This window comes from Xenia sp. Carnegie-2017, unplaced genomic scaffold (assembly GCF_021976095.1).
Source record: "Xenia sp. Carnegie-2017 unplaced genomic scaffold, XeniaSp_v1 HiC_scaffold_42, whole genome shotgun sequence".
Classification (NCBI taxonomy): Eukaryota; Metazoa; Cnidaria; class Anthozoa; order Malacalcyonacea; family Xeniidae; genus Xenia; species Xenia sp. Carnegie-2017.
Genome location: NW_025813507.1, coordinates 622,951 through 645,551, shown reverse-complemented (window position 1 = coordinate 645,551; position 22,601 = coordinate 622,951). Strand labels below are relative to the sequence as shown.

Here is a 22,601-nt window from a genome sequence, read left to right as displayed (position 1 = left end):
TGGTATTATCTGCTTGAGTGTTGTTGATTTATCACAACAACTTCTTGTAACAGTTTTATGTTAACACTTCAAATTTCTTTTCACGGAGTGCATACTTAATCAAATAATTTTTGGATTCAAACAATTTCTAACTGTATTTATAAACAAGGATTTATAAACAGGATTTATACAGTTATTGTGCATTTCTTAGATGCATTAATATTTAATGTTGTTGATTCTAAATTTTATCTTCTAATAATGGAATTGCTTCATTTGCTATTTAATTGCATGAGGTGCCACTACATAGAAACAATTTGTTGATGTATTTTTCCATATTCCGTATATAACTGAGGATTTATCTCATCATTACTACCCATGTATTTTTTAACCATTTAATTTTGCATCTCATTTAAGGATCTCATCTAATCTGTTTTGTAACAGTTGCTTTAAAATGTTTTGTTCTTTGTTGCTTAGTTCATCCAACAACAATATTATAGATTTCAATACATTACTATGTTTGTAATTCTTCTCATCCTCAGTTTCTACATCAATTCCTGGTCTGTAAAATTGCTGCCTTGAATCACCAAAGTTGGTATTGGTATCTGGGCCTTTGATGAAATTTATTTCAATCAAGTTCCTTTCATGTTGTTCAGTTTTTAAATCAGGATTTCCTAAGATTGAATAGATGTCGGCAAATTTATTCCCTGGTTTTATCCAATTTGTTCCACTTTTCCATGAGCGAAGTTCGTATTTACCATCACCGATAATATTTATCCAAATGTTTGCAATCCACTTGTCACCTTTTGAACGGCAATCTCCATGGCCGGAATTTGCGTCCAAAGCGCCCAACCATGCAGAGTTACTGTGAAGTAGGTGGTTATACCATATGACCGCTTTGCCGCGCTTTGGTTTCACAAGAACGTTACAAGTGTTGCAATTTTTTTCAAAATTGCACTTCTTTAGAAATTCTCTTGGTAAATCCTATAAAGAATTGTGTTTTTGTTGAGTCATTTGTATGATTAGTGCTTACCCAAATAATTTAATACATAGTTCATTCGTATCGCTTTCATTAGGAGTTTAAAAATAACAATGCCGCGAGTACTTATTATATTGATATTTGTCGTTGCATGGGATGATATGTTATGAAGTAGACAATAAGTAAATGAATCATGATGCTTTTTCATATTCACTTAGCTATAATTGCTTTAGTTAACCATTCTTTATTTTTGAGAATGTACTGGTTATATCAACCTTTCATAAGATAAAATATATATTTTCAAATAAACACACGACAGCTGCTATTGTGTTCTATAATGATTTCTCTTTACCTTTTGAGAAAATGTGTCGTTATCAGCAAATGGAAAGCATTTTTCGCCACCTTCGTAGTCATCATTCAAATAAACCATTATAGTTAAGTATCTAGGCAAATATATATATATCTGTAGACATGCATACAATATAATTTGCACGAGCGGATCAGTGCTTTTTTGATTGGTGGGTGCAGTATTTTTCAAGGGGGCGTGTGCATCGTTATCCTAACTTAAGTTGCACGAGCCTCAGGCTGTTGTGGATTTTTAGGCTTACAGATGAGTTAACCTTTGGTGAAGGAAGTACTATTCCCTTTTTAGAAATTTTTTTGGAAATGAATGCTTTGTAATTTTTTCAATTTTAATGTTTCAATGAAAACGTGAATGGTAGCAACTGAATTTCAAATAGTGGTGGTATAAAATATGTAATTGTCTTTTAAATGATAAGTTTTACTTTTATTCAGTCCTACTGTACAATTTCATAGCCTCTAATAACTTTATAATAATAGTCTACAGTACGTAATATTTAGAATTTCATAAGAGGAAGGGTTCTAAACATTTTTTTTGGATGTGTGCTCACCCCCAGGAAATCCGCCCCAGTAATTTTTTCTTGTAATTGCTTCACAATAGGTGATATTTAAGATTTTTTCCAAAAGGCTACAGAGTGCAGGCGCACATTGTAAAAAGTTTTATGATTTTGTTATTTTTCATTACCTAATTTCAGTCGTAGAAACTTTTTGTTTTGTATTTAGTTAAGCATTGATGGTTGTTGGGCTTTTTTGGTTACTTTGTATACCACTGTGTGAATTTGTGGGCATTAGCAGCCAAATGCGGTACATTTGAATAATCCCACTTTGCATCATAAAGCAAATTCGATAAACGTATATTAGTCAAGTACACTAGGAAAGTGATGTGGATGTTTTTTCCCATTAAATATAAAGCTATAAATTTTTACTATAAGATGCTAACTAACTGATTTTTTGCAGCACTTGTTTTGTTACCTTAAAAGTTTCGTACAATGCTACTACATCAACTGGTTGAAACTCGGTTCCTGACTATTATCTCGAAACATGTTGGTAAGGTTGCACTTACGTTGTTACTTTAATGCGAACGTCTTCCATCCTGTCTTGTTTTTGTTTGCTTTACAAATTAATACGTACGTATATTCTATGCGGTCATAGCTACCTGCAAATCCTGCAATTTGATGATCCATATTGACAACATGGCAACTCTTTTGAAAAACTATGTGTGTCGTGATGACAGTGATGGTAGCCATTATGTTCATAATTGACGACCTGAAATGCGAATGTTTTTCTTCATTATAAGTTAACTCAAAAAGTATTTTACGGTTTCTATCCACATTTTGCAATTTAGACATGCTATTTGCTATTTGTATATAATTTTGGCTCATAAAACGATTTTATTCTATTCGCAATAGACGAGTCTTTTTGTATTCATACCATATTGTTGTACGTAATCATTACATGACATGCGTCACTTTGGGCAAAATGGCACGCTTTGATTGACTCAGAAACATTTTGCCGGTCAATTTTTTTCCGTAATGGACTACGCATTGGACTACGGTCCAAAGCGCGTAATTTTGCAAATAAATGTAAAGAAGTGAAACTAGGGAAGTGAAAGTCAACCCGTATACAAAACAGCGAGGACAAAAAGGAAAGACAGTTTAGTTTCAGGTTATATATACCATTTACTAAACCTTTTATTAACCTCGCTTTCTCGATCTTTACTGAGAAATATCGGACGTCAGTTTTTTTTGTGCAAACCATGTCTTACGAGCTCGGTCTGTACAAAGAAACTTAATCCGATATTTCTCCCAAAACACCTCGCACTTCGTTAATAATGGCACTAAATGTTACGATAGCTACATGTTTCTGCACGGCCAGATATTTTTTGTGAATTAAATTGCATCAAAGTGCATCAAAGATCAAGGGAAAGTTGCAGCTAATGGCAAAGTTTGTAAACCCAGCTCTCGCTTTTTATTTTATAATAGTAACTGACCGTCGACAAATACGTTTGCCACAAATTGCTGCGTCTTTATTCACGTGCTTTTATTCTTATGCAGTCCAAAGTTTTCTTTTAGATGTAGATAACTTTTGACTGCATACGAACAAAATTATGCCATTCCTTAAGGTACGTATATGATGTTATCTTTTGAAAAACTGTCTGAAATTTAGGTAAAAGATTTTGATATTGTAATAAAGAGTAAAATCATGAATCATGAATGTCAAGTGTAAAAATATGACTATCCAGTTTTAATTGGCTATTGCAGCAAGTCAAAAGGATTTTCAGATAAGTTTCTATGATTTGATATGCTTTAAGTTACATTCTTATTTGGTATTTTGTACAAGAAAACTATGTTAAATTATTTGAGACGATCAAATTATTATTACCTGCATTGGTTCACTGTTCTCAATAATTTTCTTCGGCAATCTTGTCAACAATTGAATTCTGTTTGCGTAAATTAAATGCATTTGTGAATTTAATTGGTATTGATAGTAAAATATTGTATTGCAACATTACCGATAAAACTATTTGCTTTAGATGCACATACCCGATTTTATTGCATAACCCAATCATGTCAAACCTTTCATGCATACCCAGGCATATCTCAAAAATACTTCACTGCATCTTAGCGTTAGGCATTTGTTCGTTTAATAGACATGCAATTTGTAATCTGCCATAAAGTTTTGCTGGTTGTTGACATCATTAAAATTTTCGTATTATTTTTTAACAGGTGAAATGTTTGTGTCGATTATGTATTGAAATTGAAATGCCTCATGGTGCTCACTCGCTGGTAATTTCACATGAATGTTAATGCATGATTTTGGTGTTGAAAGTATAATAAAGCTTCTAGAAAAGTTTTGAGGTCGCTGTTTTCATGCACGAGTGTTTTCTTTTATGAAAACTTGGGAAAGTATGTCAGATTTATAATGTTTGTATCGAAAATAGGAAAACTCCCCATTTTTTAAAAATAAAATTTTCCATAAAAACACTCTGATCTCGAGTTACAAGAATTTTCTCTGTTTAAATGATAGACAAAGTTTGGTGTTTTGCTCTTTAATCAGCTGAATTTTTTCGTCAAATAAAAACTTGTTTTAGTTGGACGAACTTGTACACAATGCCTTTTTGATATGTCAAAGCTCAAACCATTTTTTTGTAATCAAGGAAACGATGATGCAAAAAGTAACGTGCCAATATTTCTAAAACACTCGTGAGGTAAAAGAAACTTCATTGCAAAGCAATTTTCAATATGTATAATTTGAAATGTTTACATCACTGCAAAAAATATCTAGCTTATGATGCCTATAGCATCTTAACGTAGTTATGTAGCTACGTAAAGTAGTCCGATGCCATGCGTTTTGTGATATATATATATAAATTCATCAAAATTCCACTACCGATGCTACGATATTATGTTTCTTTCGCAGTTAACGTTAGGGAAGTGCACTCGTCAAATTTGTGTATAATCCTTAGTAATAACTTTATTTTTTTTCAGTAGATTAACATTTTCTTTAAAGTGCGTTATGCAACGAAAGTACATGTTAAAGAAAGCCTTGTATAACTGCAAATCGGGTAAGCATCCTGTTAAACTTTGTATTATACAGTTAAATTAATTTCAACAAGTACGTAATACATTGCACGATTCAGTATACTTTCATTGACTTAGAGCGTTCTTTGCATGCTGTCATCATTAAAGGCAAACTGGTTTTCCTAGATATATTTTTGAGTTTACACTATGCGATAATCGTTTATCATGGCATCTTTGTTTGCTTTAAAGGAGTCACAATTCAGATTAAATGCTTGTTAATTAAGGTGATAGACTTAATCTATCTCATTGTGCTTTGAACAAGTAAACATGTCCCTGCCTTTATATATGTACAAAATTTAATTTCCTCCGATAGCAATACGTTATTGTAAAATGGATCTTAGTCTTTATCCATATCATTAGCAGCTCTAAGAAATGTCCTACAACGCTGTTGCCAGGAATGTTTTTTTTTGCAAAATTGCTCGCCGGAAGAATATTTGTAAACAAATGTATCAATACTATGTAAGATTACATTGTATTCTATCCTGTATGAAGTTAAAGTGCCATGTTTTTTGCATTTCTGCCATTTAGATAGTTCAGGCTACTTTAAAAACTTTTGTAATATATTTTATAGTTGGATAATGATAATATGATTTTGCTGTATATTTTCGCACTTCAAGTTGAAAAATTGGTTTTCATTGTTTGACCGCCAGTATAAAAAAGCTGGTAACTAAATGTTGTTTTTTACGTCCCATCGGGAATTCATCTGTTGTATTTTGTTTAAAATGGCATGTTTATGAGAATCCTTGACACAAGATGCAATACACGTGGGTAATGCAACAATATAGCTGCATTTGAGGAAATTATGTGTAAAATACAGTGTTTTCTTAAAACGTGTTCCCGATGTGACGTCAGATCTACGCTGTCGCCCTAGTTTTTTTAATGTCACGGTCTGGAAAATAATCACCGACTTTGAGCTCTAAAAAATGCACGAAGATTAAATTTTCGAATTATAAAATATATTGACAAAATTTTATAAACTATCTACATAGCCTAATTGCAAAGACATGATATAGGCACTTTAATAGTACCATGCATATATAGAAATTTACAGGCAACCACTTTTAAAGAAAATTTTTCCTGAAATCTTTTTAAAATTTTCCGCCAGGATTAGGTCATGACTGTCGTAAAATGTAAGTAAAATATAATATTTTAGGGATGAGGCAAAAATTTTGCTATGTTAAGGCCTATCCCCGTATCACTGTCCCTGTTGCTAAAACAGACATCGTTAAGTTTAAGAAAATTTAATTAAGTAGCACTAGATCTTATTGTAATGAAATATATCACTGCATGACACCAGTGAGAGACTAACATTGACAACCAAAATATTTTTTCTTTAATTGTGAATATCAGATTATGGCCGGTTGAGGGATTTTGGAAGCTTTTAAAAGTCGTGAGTGCTCCATGCTCACTAGATGTGGTCATCCATAATACTTGTATATGAAACTGATCGAGTTTTATTTTGATAATATTTAAGAACAACGACGATTTTTAAGAGGAAACATGAATCAAGTTGTCTTCTTTTAACTGGGTCATGGCAGTGAAGGTCAAATAAACGATTCATATGTAAAACACATTGCATTCATATGATGAACGTTTAAGAAAGAAGACAAGTTTGTGGGTGTCCACACATCCACACCCCTAAATGAAAAAATATTTAGTGTTTACCTTTCGTGGTAATCATCAAATAGATCTTCATACGCGAGCAGCTCATCTTCGTCGTGCCAAAGCCATGTTTGTCGGGTAAATGTTTTATTGAGAACAGACGAGCTCGTTTCTTTCTTGTGTTTCTCGAAGAACACGTCAATGGCTTCTTTGTCAATGCTTTTAAATTCGTTAATGTCAAGTTTTCCTGCAGATTGAATTTGTAGGTTAAAAAATATGGTTAATGTTCTTTGCTGGACACGCGAGTTCTTTTTCAGCTTGTGAAAAAACTCTTTTTGGTGATTTTTATTATTACGCTATTGTAGTATCTAAATTATGCATGTTTGCGAAATATATAACTCAAAGTATAGTAGCAAATTATACTATTTTTATATTATAATTATTATTATTATTATTATTATTATTATTATTATTATTATTATTATTATTATTATTATTATTATTATTATTATTATTGTTGTTATTGTTATTTTTATTGTTATTGTTATTGTTATTGTTATTGTTATTATTATTATTATTGTTATTATTATTATTGTTATAATATTATTATATCATTAAGCTACTTTGCATGCATCAAAAGTACTTAGCATTTGAGGGTATGATTGCTTGCATGGGCCGAGTTGACACGGCAAAGCAAGTCGTTTGGGATACCCAAGTTTTACAAACGTTTTCAATTTACTTAGCTTGGAGAACTCTTGATTCATGAGAAAGTGGGACCATTTTCATCACGGATTGCCAAGCCCGTTGTCTACAACCGATGTCTTAGCAAAGCGAGTTGACTCGCTTCCCAGGTAATCACAATGTTTTTTTACTACTAATTATGTAAGGTATTGTGGTAAATTTGTCTCACCTCAGCTAGCCAGGACAACCCGCCCCATATATAACCGGCTCTTAAGTATCACATGGTTCTTAAGATGAGTAAATGCTCAAGATACCGTCTTACCGTCATTATTTCTGTCAATTTTTGTTTCTTTCAGCCTACAAGAAAATAACTGTTGATGTCCAAATTTACGTGTACTACACCAAGGGTTTTTTGGTTTCCATGTTGATTGACGTTTTTCATTATATTTTCCTCGAAAGAGGACATTACTTTTTCCTGCATGTTGTTTTTCATGATAGATACTATGGTTAAAGTTATATAAATCGTAAACTTTTGCTAAATCTATCTGGAAATCACGGATGTAAAAATCACTATCGTTATGTCAGTGGCTCCACTGTGATTATTAATTAATATATCTCGTGTTTGAATTCCCAAAGCTAAGAGTGGCGCCGTATTTTCAATTGTTATGTCCGATCAAATTCACATATATAAGCTGCATTAACTTACTTTCAACGTATTTTCTTTTTAGAAAGGCCATATGAATTTAATCTTCTGGATAAAAGGAATGATCTCCGAACAAGGTGAGTACTGAGCACTACAAACATGTTTAGGTTTTTTTACTTACATTTCCAGAGTTTTCTGCTTACTTAAAAACATTGCGGCTTTTCCGTAGACGTAGGCAACCTGTAGAAGTTTTGAGTTGGTTTTCATTTAATGTTTGTTTAATGTTTAGCTTACATGTATAGTTTTTCTAAAGTTTCATGTTGCTTTGTTGCTGATGTGCAATAAGTGATAGGAGGCTTAGGGAAGGGAGTGGGATGTGAGGTGTTCTCTTACGTTCTGGAACTGACTTTTGTGGTACGTGCTAAACCAACTTCTCGTATACACATTTACTAAAACTGGGGTTGACACTCCTTAACCTCCTCCTGTTGTGCTCCCTTAAAGTCATTGAAAAAAACCCTAAACCCCGTGAAATTTCTTTTTAAGCCTTCCCAAACATTTCAAGCATTCACACCTACAAAAAGGTTTCTTATGTCGTCATATCTTAGCAAGGATAAAACGCTCTTTTACATACATTTCATTTCAAAAGTTAACTGTTGATTAAAATATGGTTTAAATGTGGCTTTAAATGTGCGAAGTTAAATCACAGATTAAAAGTGATGTTTTATTGTATTGCTGAGTACTTATTGTATTGCTGAGTACCTCATTTGCGTCAACATACTCGTCGCCATTTAAATTCCACATGTTGAAAGTTTCTTGAATTTCATCTTTAAACATAGTGGCGATGTTAGTGTTTACGTGGATTTTCACCATTCCTTTTGCCTTGGCTAAATCAATTACAAGTTCACATTCTTCCTCCGTGAAGAAATTCTCAATTTCTTAAAAAAATAATGTATGTTGTTGTAATTTAATGATAATTTTGTAATTGTATACGAAGAAAAATTTTTGAAAATTTTGTTTATCAAAATCATTTATTGAATTCTCCTAAAATTTCGAACCGTCAATCTTATCCCAAAAAATCTATCTTCCAAAACAATCGGATAGATTTTTACACTACACTACTTTGAGAAGTTTAATTTGTGTTCGCGCTTGTTTGTGGAAATCACATTAATTCTATTTTTACAAGCCAAGTTGATAGTTCTAACTTGCACAAATATATTCTCCTCACAATTTATTAACGAACATCTTGATTATTTTTTAGATTTACGTAGTGCTTGTCATGATGTGATGGTGTAAATCTGTGAATTTGGTGAGTATCGATGTTTTGCTTTTGTTTTTCAAATTTTAAGACATATTATTGAAATTTGCACACTTTGTAAAAAAATAATTGCGACACAAGTTAGGTATAATTTATATGTGAGGCATTTTATCACTATGGCATAGTTTATTGATAGAAACCGTAAATTTGGTTGATTTTTTTACGCGGTTGTATACATCATATTTTGAATATGTGCGAAGTTCTTAGAAATTTAACTGTGAAAAAAGGGTCTTGAGTCAATCCGGATCGAATACTTTCGCAAAACACATTTGTCTAAATGTCTATGCTCACATGTCACTAACAGAGGTTATGTTTGAAGGTTAAACTTTAAAAAAATGCGTTTCTCACTCTAACTTTTAATTCGGTTGTTGGTACGGTAAATTGTATCATAGACACACTTTTTGATGTGTGAAACAACAAAGGATAAGTTTCTTGTTATTGCTTGCTTCAAGAGAGTCCGAGAACTACTCAGTAAAAATGAACAAACAAAGGAGCGATGATTTCATCATTTTTTGGTAGTTGATCTAGCTAAGATGTATTCGAAAATAACATTTCTCCCTTTTTTGTACGCTCTCGTGGAGTAACTTACCAAGGATAGGTGGACTTTTACTTAATGATTTCAAAATGCGTTCTCTTCCATTGGTGAATTTTATTTGTTCTTTTGAACCTATCTTGAAATGAAAGCAGGTTATTTATGACATCATATGCTTGAACCATATGTTAGAGTCGTGCAAACGTGTATTTTAACGTCTTTTTGAATTTTCGATATTCGAGAGAGCAATATCAATGAACAGAACGTTCTACAAAATAGTTTTTAGTCACACAGTACAATTATTAAAAACAACTGGCACGAAATCTTGACGCTACAAATCGTGGCTTTTATATGAAAGGGTGAGGTTTTATATGAAATCTAAAAGCTAACTGGGGTTAACAGTTGGCTGCTTGACGTAGGACGCGTTATCTAAAGGTCTTTATTTTGTGTCAGCTCGTATTTTGATGGCTTGAATAGTTTTGTTGCATTAATGTATAGGGAGTTGTGTACAACCTACTTAAGTTGGTTTTCCGGCTTAGTTAAATGATTTGTTGCAAACAACTCGAAAGGATAAAACGCGGATGTGGTGTAAAATGTGACTTTTAGGGCTCTTTTCCACTCATCGCAAAATGCTCCTGCTGCGAGCATACGAGTCTGTTCGCGCGATCAAAAAATTTTGTTCAATTAATTTAACTATGCTGCAAGTCATGGTAAGCTCGCTGCGAGTAACTCGTAAAATAGTTTTATTATAAGTAACGAAGTGTTTAAAAGATTTGCTATCCAACGGAATTTCTATTTCAGGCTAAGTAATACTTTATAATAAAAATTACTAATCGTTGTGTTTTAGAAAATTTGGCATGCTTATTTAAATTTCAATCTGATTATAATACCGCCAATTTAAAACTTCTCTAGTGTTGTGTTATATTTAAAATTGACTGATTTACGGAGTTACGAGTACTTACGAATAATTTTTGAAAGAAATCAGATATTTTAAAACGAAATATACTTGTTCGCGTGGTTTTTCAATGTTGTTTAAGAAAAGCTCGCGGTAATCATAAATTATAGCTACATCTTAATCTTATCATGTACTTGATTATTAAAATAGCGTGAAAGTCACATTTTAAACCATATTTGCGTTTTACCCTTTTGGATAAAACACGGATAAGCCTCAAAACACACGTTTTGTGTGATATTAGCTCATCCGTTCTTCCGTCCTTCCGCGAATGTCATCCGTCCGTGATTTTTCATCCGCTGTTATTATCCGTTTCCATGTTTTACCATAACCCGCTCTTCACTGCGTATTTTTTCATAGCAGCTTGACATATTCAGTCACCGGTAATCTTTCTCGGTATATATATTTATTGCTCTTTTATAGTCCCAATCACATGAACAAATAGTTTGTGATGTTTTGAATTTTTTTGTGCGTTCTGGAGAAAATAGTGTTTCCACGTGAAAAACACATTTCTTGATTGAATATTTTTGCAAACTTATAAAATAAATACCTCTTCTGAAACAAACACATGTTAGTTAATAACTCAACTTACTTTATCAACTGTCGTTCTCGGCAATGACAATTGAAAGGAACTTGTCATAATTTCCCGGAGACACGAAAGCTTTCCTGACGGGCAAACATCACTGTATATCTGTCTGTAAAAATCCCTTGTGTTTAATGGTTCATCGTCAATGGCATACGTGAAGTGAAAAACTAAAGCGTTCCACACGAAGGTTATTATTCCATCCATTAACATTTTGAACTCATATATGTTGAAATTTTTTTCTCAGTTTCTAAACAAAGCAAAGGCAACCTATACGGGTACCACCTGCGTCTTTTTCTCTTTCATGTATATCCGACTACTTCCTTGCGGTTTTGGACTATTTCGTCATTAAAGGTCTTTGGTAACTACACAAAAAACTTTCAGTGACCGTAAAATTGATTCCCATGCCAGACGCTGCGTTGCAAAACATCTAGCTATGAGTTCTCTCTGGGTTGTTTTGTTTGACTTATCGATTGTACTGTTATTCTGGTTTTGAAGGATTTGAATGCCATCAAAAAGACAGGCAATCGCTTTGTCTTTTTCAAAGATTTTAACTTCACTATGTCCATCCTGGACTACATATAATTATTGTGAGAGAAGTAGCTATAAATAAATGTAAATCTATCCTACCCAATGAAAACCGTTCAAACGGACATTTCTTTTTAGTTAAAATTATTTTTTCATACTAAACATTAGGCTTTTTGCAGTGTTAAGAATATTCCCGAGGGGGGGGGGGTGGGGGGATTGTCGCTTATCGGAGTCCTTCGTCATTTATTTAAAAACTGCAGTGGGATCTTGCCCTTATACTTTTTGTGCCTGGAGTTGCGACCATAATTTGAAGGATCCTTGTCGTGCATTTTTTTATTTTGCAAATGTTTGTTATTTTTGATCAACAAAACATTGTAACTCCCATTATAATGCCATTATTCGTGGCGTTATACATCAGCAATATTTGATTCGGGTTTCTTATTAAACTGATTGTTTAAACCCTTTCGAACTTTTGAACTTCCAAGTTTCTTCTCACGAGACATTTTCTAGCCTTGTTTATGAAAATCAATGAAGCCTTTATATAATAAGGCCAATAGTGGTATATATAAGATATTAAGGTGTCGCTCGCCCTTATTAAATTCAACTTTATCTTGTCTAGGTTTTCTCGCGCATTCACGTGCATCTCCTCGTTCATCCTGACAAGATTACGAAAATGGAGATTGAAGAGGTTTGTCCTACATTTTTGAACATTTTTAATGGTGAATTGTGATGAGCAAAACACCACAATTGTAAGGATTTATATATTTTTTAACCACTGGAATATAGTAAGAACTTGATGAGCATGCATATAGTGGCTGTATATATTCTGTAGGCCATTATCTTAGCCATAATATTGCGCGCGTTAAATTTCTTGAACCTATGATATACACCTCTAACTTTCAAAATCTACTGTAAGTGTTCGTGGCGATGTAAAGTCTCAGGGTCCAATATATTTTCCAATACATCTTGAAACACTCACAAGTTTAAGTCTTTGTTTAGCCATTTTTCGACGATTTTAACGAGAAATTCTCTGTCAGTATTCAAACAAGGCTTTTCTGAGGTAATTTTTTTCGGATCTCTGCACTTTTCTCGAAATTATTCTCACTTGGGTTATCTAAATATGTCGTTGGAAATATACACAATGTCAATTGGCACAAATTCAAAATGGTTAGGTTTGACGCAAATCTTTTTATAGAACTGATGTAATTGAGAAGGTCACAAAACCGTTCGCCAAATATATCAAATGCAGTTAGCATGCGTTCTGTACATACAAATCTGTTAATAATTGCCGTATATGGCTATATCACAAATGGCTTTTTCGTACATGTGCTACATTATTAACTATGAATATTATTACTAATAAAATGACGAAATGCTTGTTGTAACGTGCATACGGCATTTGTTGTCATCGGTTTGCTCTCAAATAATGGGAAATTTGTCGTAACTAGTGTTGGGAGCCAAGCATGCAAAAAATTGCACATTAGCATCCTATCTTTGCTTTTGCACTTACAGTGACAAATCGCCAGCAGGTGTACTTACTTCAAGCATAAATTAGCGTATAATTTATAATTTAGTCAACTTTTAGTTTTTAGCTTAGTTAGCTAGAATTGCAATCGCCCATGATGGTCTCCCCGCCCATCGATCTCATGAAGCACATACTCACATGGTACCATGATGTCTAGTTTCTGTAGTTTTTCGTCAAAGACATTTTTCTTTTCGAGGAGCTAAAGTTTCAGATGCTTTTTGTACAGTAAGTAGTCCCCACTGCAAATATTCAAATGAGGGCTACTGATCATTTTAACACTTTACAACACGTGCTGGCTCTTCTTAACATTTTGTTGACAATGTGCTTTCGTATGCATAATTTATTTGTTAAGCATAATCTCCCTAAGTAAAACACTATTTTGCGTAAATTATTATTCGAGAAAATTCTCACTTGTTCTTCTCTCTTTTGTGAACATAAATGACAGGTATGCAATTAGATTTGTGCACTGCATGCCTATATAACGGCACTGAAGCATGTTTTGCTATCTCCATTTACACTTTTGCAAGCACTTATATTGTTACATTTCAAATAATATTTAATGGTACTTGTTAAAAATTAATACCTGCATTTTATAGAAGCATAAGTGTATTGAAAAGTTTTTTGTTAGACCATTTAGGCAGACGTGTGTTAAAAAGTGTTTTTGTGCTACGCAATAGTTGAAATTATATTACGCCAAAACCAATTTTTCATACGCTTTCATAGTTGAATCATGTCTTTTTATTGAGGTATTTTTACCTGCTTAAAAGTGTTCATGTTGTTTTTGCTTTTTGCGGGTAAGCAGTGACTATATAAAGTATGCCAATGCAAATTCAAGGTCGGCCCATGGTCATGCTTCATCGAATATTGAGATCGTATCGTCGGTTCTTATGATGCTTCCTGACTGTGCAATCATTGTTGTATCTCATTAGGTTGGGTAATGTTTGTCATCTATGAGAAGTGTCGCTAAACTTCTAGACTGAATAAACGCACGCTATAGACAAATGGACCTGGATTAATCCATATGTCAATTCGTATATGTTGAAAATTTGTGTGATCTAATTAGAAATTTCATTACTCCTTTGAAATAAGCAAGTTCTGACTGTTCAAAGATAACTGCGACGCAAAGTCGAGAGGATGATCTTGAGAGAAAGTATTTTAAGGATGCTCGTCATCTTAGTTATGGTGACTTGTTATTCTTGCTTTACTCGAGGATTAACCAATGAAGGTATACTTTTAAATCTGTTATGTACCAATGCGATGGTGTTACTTCTGAACATACTAATGCTTGCTTAAATACGTGCTCAAGCATTAATAATACGTCTGGCAAAATTACATGCGATCATAGATTTGTGGAACATAGGAACCAATGGCAGAATATAGATTGACTATTCTTTTATCTTCAAACTAAACTGAAAACGGAGTTCGTCGTTGTTCATTGCTAAACTTAAGCTCTTGTCGATAGAATGTTTTTTATAGTATTTCATATTTAAATTGACTGTTTACGTCCTATACAATTTCCTCATCTCTAAGACATAAGAATAATGAATATTTGTACGCAAAATCTAGCATATTTGCTCGAAAGGTTGTAACTATCGACTTAAACTTACCATTAAGACTCTAACTTCCTATAACTACGTTGGATGGAGAATCTCATTCCAATTATAGAAATCCAAATATATATTTTACACTTGGTGCATGTATCCCCCGTAAAATGCAAACGACTCATTTATGAATCCTTTAATGTGCTGCGGCTTTGTTGCATTCACTTTTTCTCTTAATGCCAATGCGGATTTCTGCTGCATTTTCACTTAATTCGACTGTAGCATATTAACACGATATTTTAAGTGGTATGAAACGAAACACTTCGTGGGAACTGCTTCATTGGCAACTTTTGTAAATTTCGTAAAGAAACATTTATCAAAGCATTCTCATCCATTTAAGTACTTATTTCTGATTAAGTTTGTTTAATTAATGCGGCAGCGGGTGATCGCAGTTGCTGACGTTTTCGTCAAACAAATGCCTCTGACAGTATATTTAGAGACGTACTATGTAGGGTTATTTCAATTTTACCTATTGATAGAAAGAAATTTCTCGTAATATCCTAGTGTGCTCATAATGTCAATTTCGTCTATTATGGGCTTTCGTCTTTTATACTCATGCAATGTTTTCACATATTGCAACATACTTTTAGTTATTAACATGCCACATTGTGAGTATTGCGAATCTATTCATTCTTAAGCGAGTTAGAAGAGAAACAGCCTATATAAAAGCTTCGTAAACAAAAACTTTACTCGACTTTAGGAGAAATGTATAACTGTTGATTAGCCAATGTTCCTTATTTCACCTATCTGTGAAACTTTGTTAATCCAAAATTGAATTTGTGTAAAAAATAGAAAATGTCAAGTCCAATCATTTATGTATAACTATACTGTTAATGAGATTTGTTTGCCACTGATGAGAAATGTTCAAGAGCAATCACGTGTACTTCTGAAGTGTCGTTTAGTGCAACATGCAATGAAATAGAGACAATTTTGAAAATTGCGCTTTGTATAATTTCAATATTATTGTACTTTGTGAAAATATAACATAACGCCTATATGGAAGGCAATATCATTACTCGTCTAAAGATAAAAAAATAAACACGTTTCCATGTTGTTACTTAGAAAGAAATTTGCGTTTACTTCATCTAACATAATTCGTATAGTCCCTGCTACTTTAAATAATATGGAAAGTAATATCTGAGTTCTTATGAATAGGGCTATAAAGTTTTTTGTAACACATAGTTGAAGTGGGAAAGAGCTAGAATATCTTTCATTATCTTGTGTAATATAAAAAAGAAAATTTCACTCGTGGGGGTCGAAAGCAAGTGCACACTAACATGTTAGCAACGTTTCATGTAATTTTTTCCCGTAAGTGGCTCGTATATAGGTACGTCTTCATATCATACTAGAGGCTGCTTTTCTCGTTTTATCGTTAGTGAATTCCAACGTCTTCATACGCTTGTTTCATGAAAAACGCCATATTCTGTATGATTTAACAGAAAGGGAGATTAGCGGATAAAGCGGGAGAAACAATTTCGTCATCATTCTTTTCAACTGTACGATAAACATTTACAGAGCTTCCATGCAGTTTTTGCATTTAGGAGTTTAATGAATCATAAACCTCGTAATATTTTCTGTGTTGTGAAAGAATGAACTAATTCATCTGTTTTGTTTGCAATATTCGGCGGACAAGTAAATGATATGGTCATGGAATTTAAAGCATCTGTTTCTGTGGGAACGAGAATAGCTATGTGCTTATTACAGCTTGTAATTGCTATTAGGATAAGCGCGTTTGATTATGTATGAGGTTCTCACATGCTTTTGAGATAAAAGAATGTTGGAATCACAAAACGTATCTAAGATATTGATACATATAATCATAATAATGGGGGGGATCCGATAAAGTATTCACTCATCAAAGTACGTTCAACCATTGCGAAGGACTAAATACTTAAAATATCTTTAATATTGCAAATGTACGTTGTTGCCAAGAGTAGGCGTCTTTATTCCTGTTTCCATTTCAAGTAATTCTCAAATGTACTTAACTCACATTGTATGAACTTAATGGTCCTCATGGTTTATGCGTGGCCATCATTTGATTGACGACCAGCATTTTTCCTGTTTTTAAATTATTGTGTATGACTATTTCACAAACAATTTTGTTGCCTATGATCAAAGCATTGACTGCAGGTTTGCTGTGTAATTGAAAACGAATGTTTTCCCCATAGTATTTTCATAACCGCTTTGAGGAAATTCTAGTTATTGCAGGTTTGCTGTGTAATTGAAAACGAATGTTTTCCCCATAGTATTTTCATAACCGCTTTGAGGAAATTCTAGGTATTGTTATGTATTAGATGTTTGAGCGTTATGTGTTTACAATTCAACCTACTGTACATAACGCGCACTGTGTTAGAACTCCCTTCCGTTTATTAGTTTAGTTGCCTGAAATATTTTGTTTGCCAACTGTAACAGCGCATTGTCAGACTTCCTTTAGAAAGAGATTTTTTAAGAAAGGTATCACGAATAACCTTTTCTATGTACATGCTACCTGAGTATTTTATTATTTTGACCTGAAGAATGTATCTATTTATGCTTTTCTTATCATCTTAAATAGCTTATGTAAATGGGCGGAGAAGTATTGGGGTTGAAGTTGCGTTGATCACGTATAAACAAGAGGCGTTTTTTATTTGCATATACTCGGCTCTTCGAGAAACATCTTTAGAAAAGTCCTATATACGTATAAACACTGATTATGGACAGTTACGTAATGCAATGCTTAATTTACATACGTAGGTCTATCGCTGTGATTGGTTGGGTTTTAGAATCGTAGCTATTTGCATTACTTGCTTTTAATGTCATGTTGAGCGAAGACCGCGTTGCGCATATTAACTCTCTAAAGATAAATTGTTTTCATTTTTATGCAAGCATTTTCAAGCAAATGATACGGTGTTGCAGTGCGGACACTCACTTTCTTGCCTGATCTTCTGGCGATATTTTGCGATTGACCTAGGTCATCGAGAAATGACGTGCTTATTCATACGTTTGTTTCCGCAAGTGGAACTTCAGCTTTGAGTTCAAAACCTGCAACACGAGTGTTCATCTCTAATGTTTCTAATGCTTAATTTAGAATACACGAACTCTATCTCGTTTGAAAAAGCGATTTCAGCCAATGAGAGTAATGCTGTAATTTACATAGCTAAAGTCAAAGTAGTGATGTTATAATAGTAAAGCAAGAAAAAGACTTTCGTTAATTGTAAAAGAATTTTTACAAAAGCGTAAATATCATTAATAAATTCTTGGTATTCTTTAGATTTTGGAAAAGCTCAATCTTTTATTCGTAAAGATGAAGGCAAGATTAAGTCAGTAGGTTTTTTAACTTGTTTTTTCAACCATTATTAATTTCTTTGTACTTTCACTTATTCACAACTGTGATGCAAGATGCAACCTCCACCCACTGTTTGTTTTGTTTTGTTCTATAATTAAACTTTTTACTGTGTTTTTTTTTAACATAGTTATACGTGCGAAAGTATCAAAATATTTTTTGGATGATATTTTCACGAGAGTATACGCTGTTCTCTAACTGATTTGTACTTACTTTGCTTACAATTTTGCTTTAAAGAGTTGATTACTATCACGGCCTAATTTAAACCAGGCTTTCAATGCACCGATTACTCGAGGTGTGTTGTCTCGCTTAAACGGTCAACTCGCCTAGCCAAGACGAGTTAAAATTGCAATTACATGAAGGTACAATTACAATTACCTGCATTGGTGAGTAATTTTTAGTAAAGATGCATAAATGCCTATCTGTTTTGTCAACTTTGCGGGACCAAATGTATTGTCTCGTTACTTGTGAATCAAACGCACTGCTTCACAGTTTTGTCCATCCGCATTAAACTGAGTTTTTAAATTCGATATAAATTTATTTTAGTGACCTAGGCAGGACAACTCGTCGATGTAATCAGCCCCTAAAACTTTTTCATCTTTTTTTGTTAGAGTTTAACAAAAGTAAACTGCGATGACGAAGATGATTGCGGTAGCGGCTTTGTTGGCTCAAATGAAAGGGGAAAGGTATAACATTGTTTCAGTGACATCAGAGATATTATATCCCGAAAGAATCCATTCGTGACATCATGAGTCTGCTAGCAGCTTATTGTTTCACTCTAATGTAAACTTTGTAAAACAGTATTAAAAAGTGTCAAAGTTGAGTTTTGTGAATGTTTCTGTAGGACAAAGGAACGTATGAAGTGATGTCAAAGGAGGTATATCTCAAATGCTATTCTTTGCTGCACCTCGCAGCAAAGAATATGTTCAAATGTGTTCAAATATCTTATTGTTATTGTGTCCTATTATAAACAAGGGCCTTATTATAAACAAACCTTCTTAAAAATTACCTATGTGCTTATCGATCTTTTTCTGAATTGCGTCAAGGTTCATTTTCTGGATCCTCTTCATGCCTTCATGGCTGATGGGAGTGGTGAGCACGAAAAACCATCAAAAACTACCGAGGTAATTTCATGCACGAATCTATTGGCGTGCAGCTATTGCTCCTTATTGTACATTGTTCTCTCAACTTGTGCGTTGTTCCTGAACTTGTCATTAGAACGAGATGATATGAAACATTTCTGTGCAAAGTTTGGTAATATGTTTGCTTGGAAAAATTACATCAGGCTGGCGGTTATTCCGTCGTATGTTGTGCAACATAAAATAAGAGTTTTTTTACAAAGGTTTTTTTACAAATATTTTGTTCTTTTGATTTTTCCATTTCAAGAGACAGCCAATATTTAGCCAAAGCAAAACTAAGGCGGATAACTTTGACCGAGGCCTGAATGATTGTTGATATGCGAAGACGAATGTAATATCACAAAATCGCTAGTAATTTATATTATCATCGTTAAAAACTGTTTTATAACGCAACATGTAGAGTTTGCTCCCTGAAAAATGTAAGAAATTTGGGCATGAACCAAATCTTTCGAAGTACAATATATTTAATGAATGGAAACCCCGGCCCAAATCTCAAGTGTTGCATGTGTTATGAGTGATAAGTTCATATACACTTAATTTTTTTTGTATTTGTTGAATAGGATGAGAATAATGGCCATTACGAGGTAATGTTCGAATCAATGTTAGAGAATAGTGTACCATCGGTAAGTGCACTTTCTTTCACATCGAATGCATGCCTGTTGCATGAGATGCTGTTTGTGAAAACTATCTTTAAAGATAGTTTACAGAACAGGATTAGAAGAAATTGCAACTTCAGGCGTAAGAATTGCACCCTTTTGTGGGCCATACCCAATTTCTGTTGTAATTGTAAAATGGTACTAATATAATGTCATCAGTAAAACAGAGATGTCGTGGTGACAAATTTGAATATTGCCATTCACCTTGGCAATTGCTGTTTTTAAGGCGATATTTAAAATGTCATTTGTGCTTTATAAATATTTATAAAATCTGACTATCGTGAAATTGCTCAAGTAGATTTCTCAGATGAGTAATGTTTGATCGTTTCAATGTACATAAATCCTTTAACGCTTCTCTGAGTTTCTGGTACATGGGCTTACTCTGTCTTCACGATTAAACGAAGAAATATGAATTATCTGCCGAGAATTCCAAGAAAGGTGGCCAGTGATATCACATGCAGGCTGGAAGCAATTTCGTTGAATATATAAAATTAGTCCTAACACCATGGATTCCTATACTTATTTAAAAAATGAAAACGCTTTTAACGAAAAGTGAAAATAGGTTTTATCAACAGCGAATGCTTACGAACGTTTGTAACATTAAAACAACCAGATTGAGATGAAAAAGTAATGCTTGTTTATTCATTTTGAGCATTAAACGATGTATTATCGTAGTATTTGATACTATAGAGAGAATTTCTTGTTTGTTAAATAACTTAAATAGATTATTTTCGACGTTCTAACCATGCTGGTGGTTTGATGCAAAATCATGGGATGTACATATATATTCACGTATGTGTAAATGAGTACATACATGGATGTAAATTTAAGGTGTGACAATTTAGCTCACACAAATCTTTCCAGCATCCAAAGAATGATCAGGCGATCAATTGGCAGAAATTTGAACAATAAAAATTAATAGAAATAAATAAAGGTGAATCTCATGTGAATTCATCATGATTGATTGTCCACCGATCTAACGAGAAACAAGGCAAAGCACGGTTTTAGAAGCAGCTCGCAGAAGACGAGAATAGTGGGAGAAGTCAATAGAACCTGTACACATTAGAAGAAATACTCAAAAATTGTGCAAAATTCCAAAATTTTCTTGCGTAATCTGGCTTCAACATAAAGCGAGCAGAGAAATCTGGAACATTACGAGAACAGCCGTATTCAAAGAAAAGAAAGTGAAGACATTCTGAAGTTACTAAACGCAGACGAAAAAGTTGATAGTGCAATTTCTTTATATTATGAGTGTTTTTGTAAGGCCCGGTTCAAACGTCGCATTTTACATGCGCCGAATCAAATGCGAGAATTATGTGCATGTAAAATGCGACGTTTGAATCAATTAAATTCGACGGATTTTAATTTAATGCGACTTTAGTCGCATATTCGACTGAGTTAGTCGAATATTCGACGAAAATTCGATGTTGATTCAAACGTCGCATTTTACATGAGCCGAATTTAATGCATAATTTATTTTAAGATATTTCTAAGCAAATATCAATTATTTCCATGCTAAATGCCATGCGCAAAGTTGTAAAAACATGGCGGCGGCGAGTGATGGTAATGGCCCTTGTATTTCGTGCACAAGTTTAACAAAATACACTTGTTTAAAGTGCAAAAAATTTATATGTACAAGGAAAGTTTCCTCGCGATACACGAAATGTTTTTTTGAATCAGAATAAATACTCCAAACTTTCTTCCACCAGCCGGAATTTCTATCTTGTCTTCGACATGATCGATAAGGAGGGCTACGTATGAAGGCTTTTTTTGACCAATTAACGGTAGAAAAACATGGGAAATTTGCAGAAGCTGCCGTCTCGTTTCTAATAGTTTATTTGCTGTAACATGCATCAATATTCGTCTTTTCCTATTAACACGAATCATATTTGAAATGCATAAACTCAACATTTTTCTGTTCGCCATTTTAGGAAATTAGTACAAGAAAATGAATAAACTATGAAAAAGTGGAAGCATAACTATAATAAATGCGACTATTAAATTCGACGTCTGAATCAAACCACGCATAAAACTATTTTAGTCGACTAAAACTCAGATTTGATTCGGCGCATGTAAAATGCGACGTTTGAACCGGGCCTAAGTATCTTAATTCAACGACCGGAAGTTAGATTATTGTTGAAGGTTTTTACTCAGACTGCATTAGATAATTACACATAGATTGGAAGTCTTTGAGATACCACAGGAAGGCTAGACACTGTGTGTGCAATAATGGAAGGAAACCACTCAACACAAAAGAAAGTATGAGACCAAGCAAAGTTAACTACCTTACTTGTATTAAAATTCGAGTCGTACTCGTTTTCGCTCAGCTTTAAATTCGTGCGATTTAATTTCGCGCACTTTGTTGACAATTATTCGCGCAGCTTTAAATTCGCGCAAGTAGTTTAATGTGCTCGTTCTTTTTGGTTTGTTCAAAAGAACTATTAATAATTAACCTAAAGAAACGTGACTCATCATTGACTATTGTGTTGGAGAAATGGAAAGCATTTGCATCGTGTGCAATTATTTGACAAATTACACTTGTCTAAAATGCAAATCATTTGTTTGTAACCGAGGAATCAAGTGTTCAATCCCTGCATCTAAAAACTATCCTGGATGGAAAAGTGGT

General features: G+C 33.5%; 2 protein-coding genes across 9 annotated transcripts in view; one reads left to right on the top strand and one right to left on the bottom strand.

Annotated features, from left to right (window-relative positions):
- Positions 1 to 107: 107 nt before the first annotated feature.
- LOC124456122 (transmembrane prolyl 4-hydroxylase-like) lies at positions 108 to 15,150 on the bottom strand. 2 transcript variants are annotated; one of them, XM_047006656.1, is made up of 13 exons: positions 14,865 to 15,150; positions 13,396 to 13,496; positions 12,712 to 12,846; positions 11,214 to 11,312; positions 9,727 to 9,808; positions 8,582 to 8,757; positions 8,004 to 8,062; positions 7,502 to 7,536; positions 6,562 to 6,745; positions 3,698 to 3,755; positions 2,472 to 2,581; positions 1,308 to 1,398; positions 108 to 960 (listed from the first exon to the last, which is right to left on the bottom strand). In XM_047006656.1, exons 3-13 carry the CDS (start codon positions 12,733 to 12,735, stop codon positions 385 to 387), a joined length of 1,494 nt encoding a protein of 497 aa, XP_046862612.1. In that variant the 5' UTR covers positions 12,736 to 12,846; positions 13,396 to 13,496; positions 14,865 to 15,150; the 3' UTR covers positions 108 to 384. The 2 variants fall into 2 exon arrangements, with proteins under 2 accessions (XP_046862612.1, XP_046862613.1); XM_047006657.1 differs by lacking the exons at positions 9,727 to 9,808; positions 12,712 to 12,846; positions 13,396 to 13,496; positions 14,865 to 15,150 and having other exon boundaries at positions 11,214 to 11,316.
- The window catches only part of LOC124456121 (agrin-like), a 31,952-nt gene continuing 18,455 nt past the window's right edge, over positions 9,105 to 22,601 (top strand). For 4 of the 7 annotated variants that reach the window (XM_047006651.1, XM_047006649.1, XM_047006650.1 and 1 more), the window contains exons 1-6: positions 14,177 to 14,482; positions 18,109 to 18,161; positions 18,792 to 18,866; positions 19,025 to 19,057; positions 19,227 to 19,304; positions 19,880 to 19,942. In XM_047006651.1, the coding sequence (XP_046862607.1) occupies positions 14,392 to 14,482; positions 18,109 to 18,161; positions 18,792 to 18,866; positions 19,025 to 19,057; positions 19,227 to 19,304; positions 19,880 to 19,942 (393 nt within the window). In that variant the 5' untranslated portion in view covers positions 14,177 to 14,391. Of the gene's footprint in view, positions 9,129 to 12,351; positions 12,421 to 14,176; positions 14,483 to 18,108; positions 18,162 to 18,791; positions 18,867 to 19,024; positions 19,058 to 19,226; positions 19,305 to 19,879; positions 19,943 to 22,601 lie in introns of those variants that run through there. The other 3 variants (XM_047006655.1, XM_047006653.1, XM_047006654.1) reach the window with 3 other exon arrangements.

Coding starts and splice junctions, on each gene's coding strand:
- LOC124456122 (XM_047006656.1), bottom strand. CDS start 12,735: ATGGCTAAACAAAGACTTAAACTT. Junction 3,756..6,561: donor TTTGATGATTACCACGAAAG/GTAAACACTAAA, acceptor TTACGCAAACAG/AATTCAATTGTTGACAAGAT. Junction 1,399..2,471: donor TCAAATTGCAGGATTTGCAG/GTAGCTATGACC, acceptor ATATTTGCCTAG/ATACTTAACTATAATGGTTT.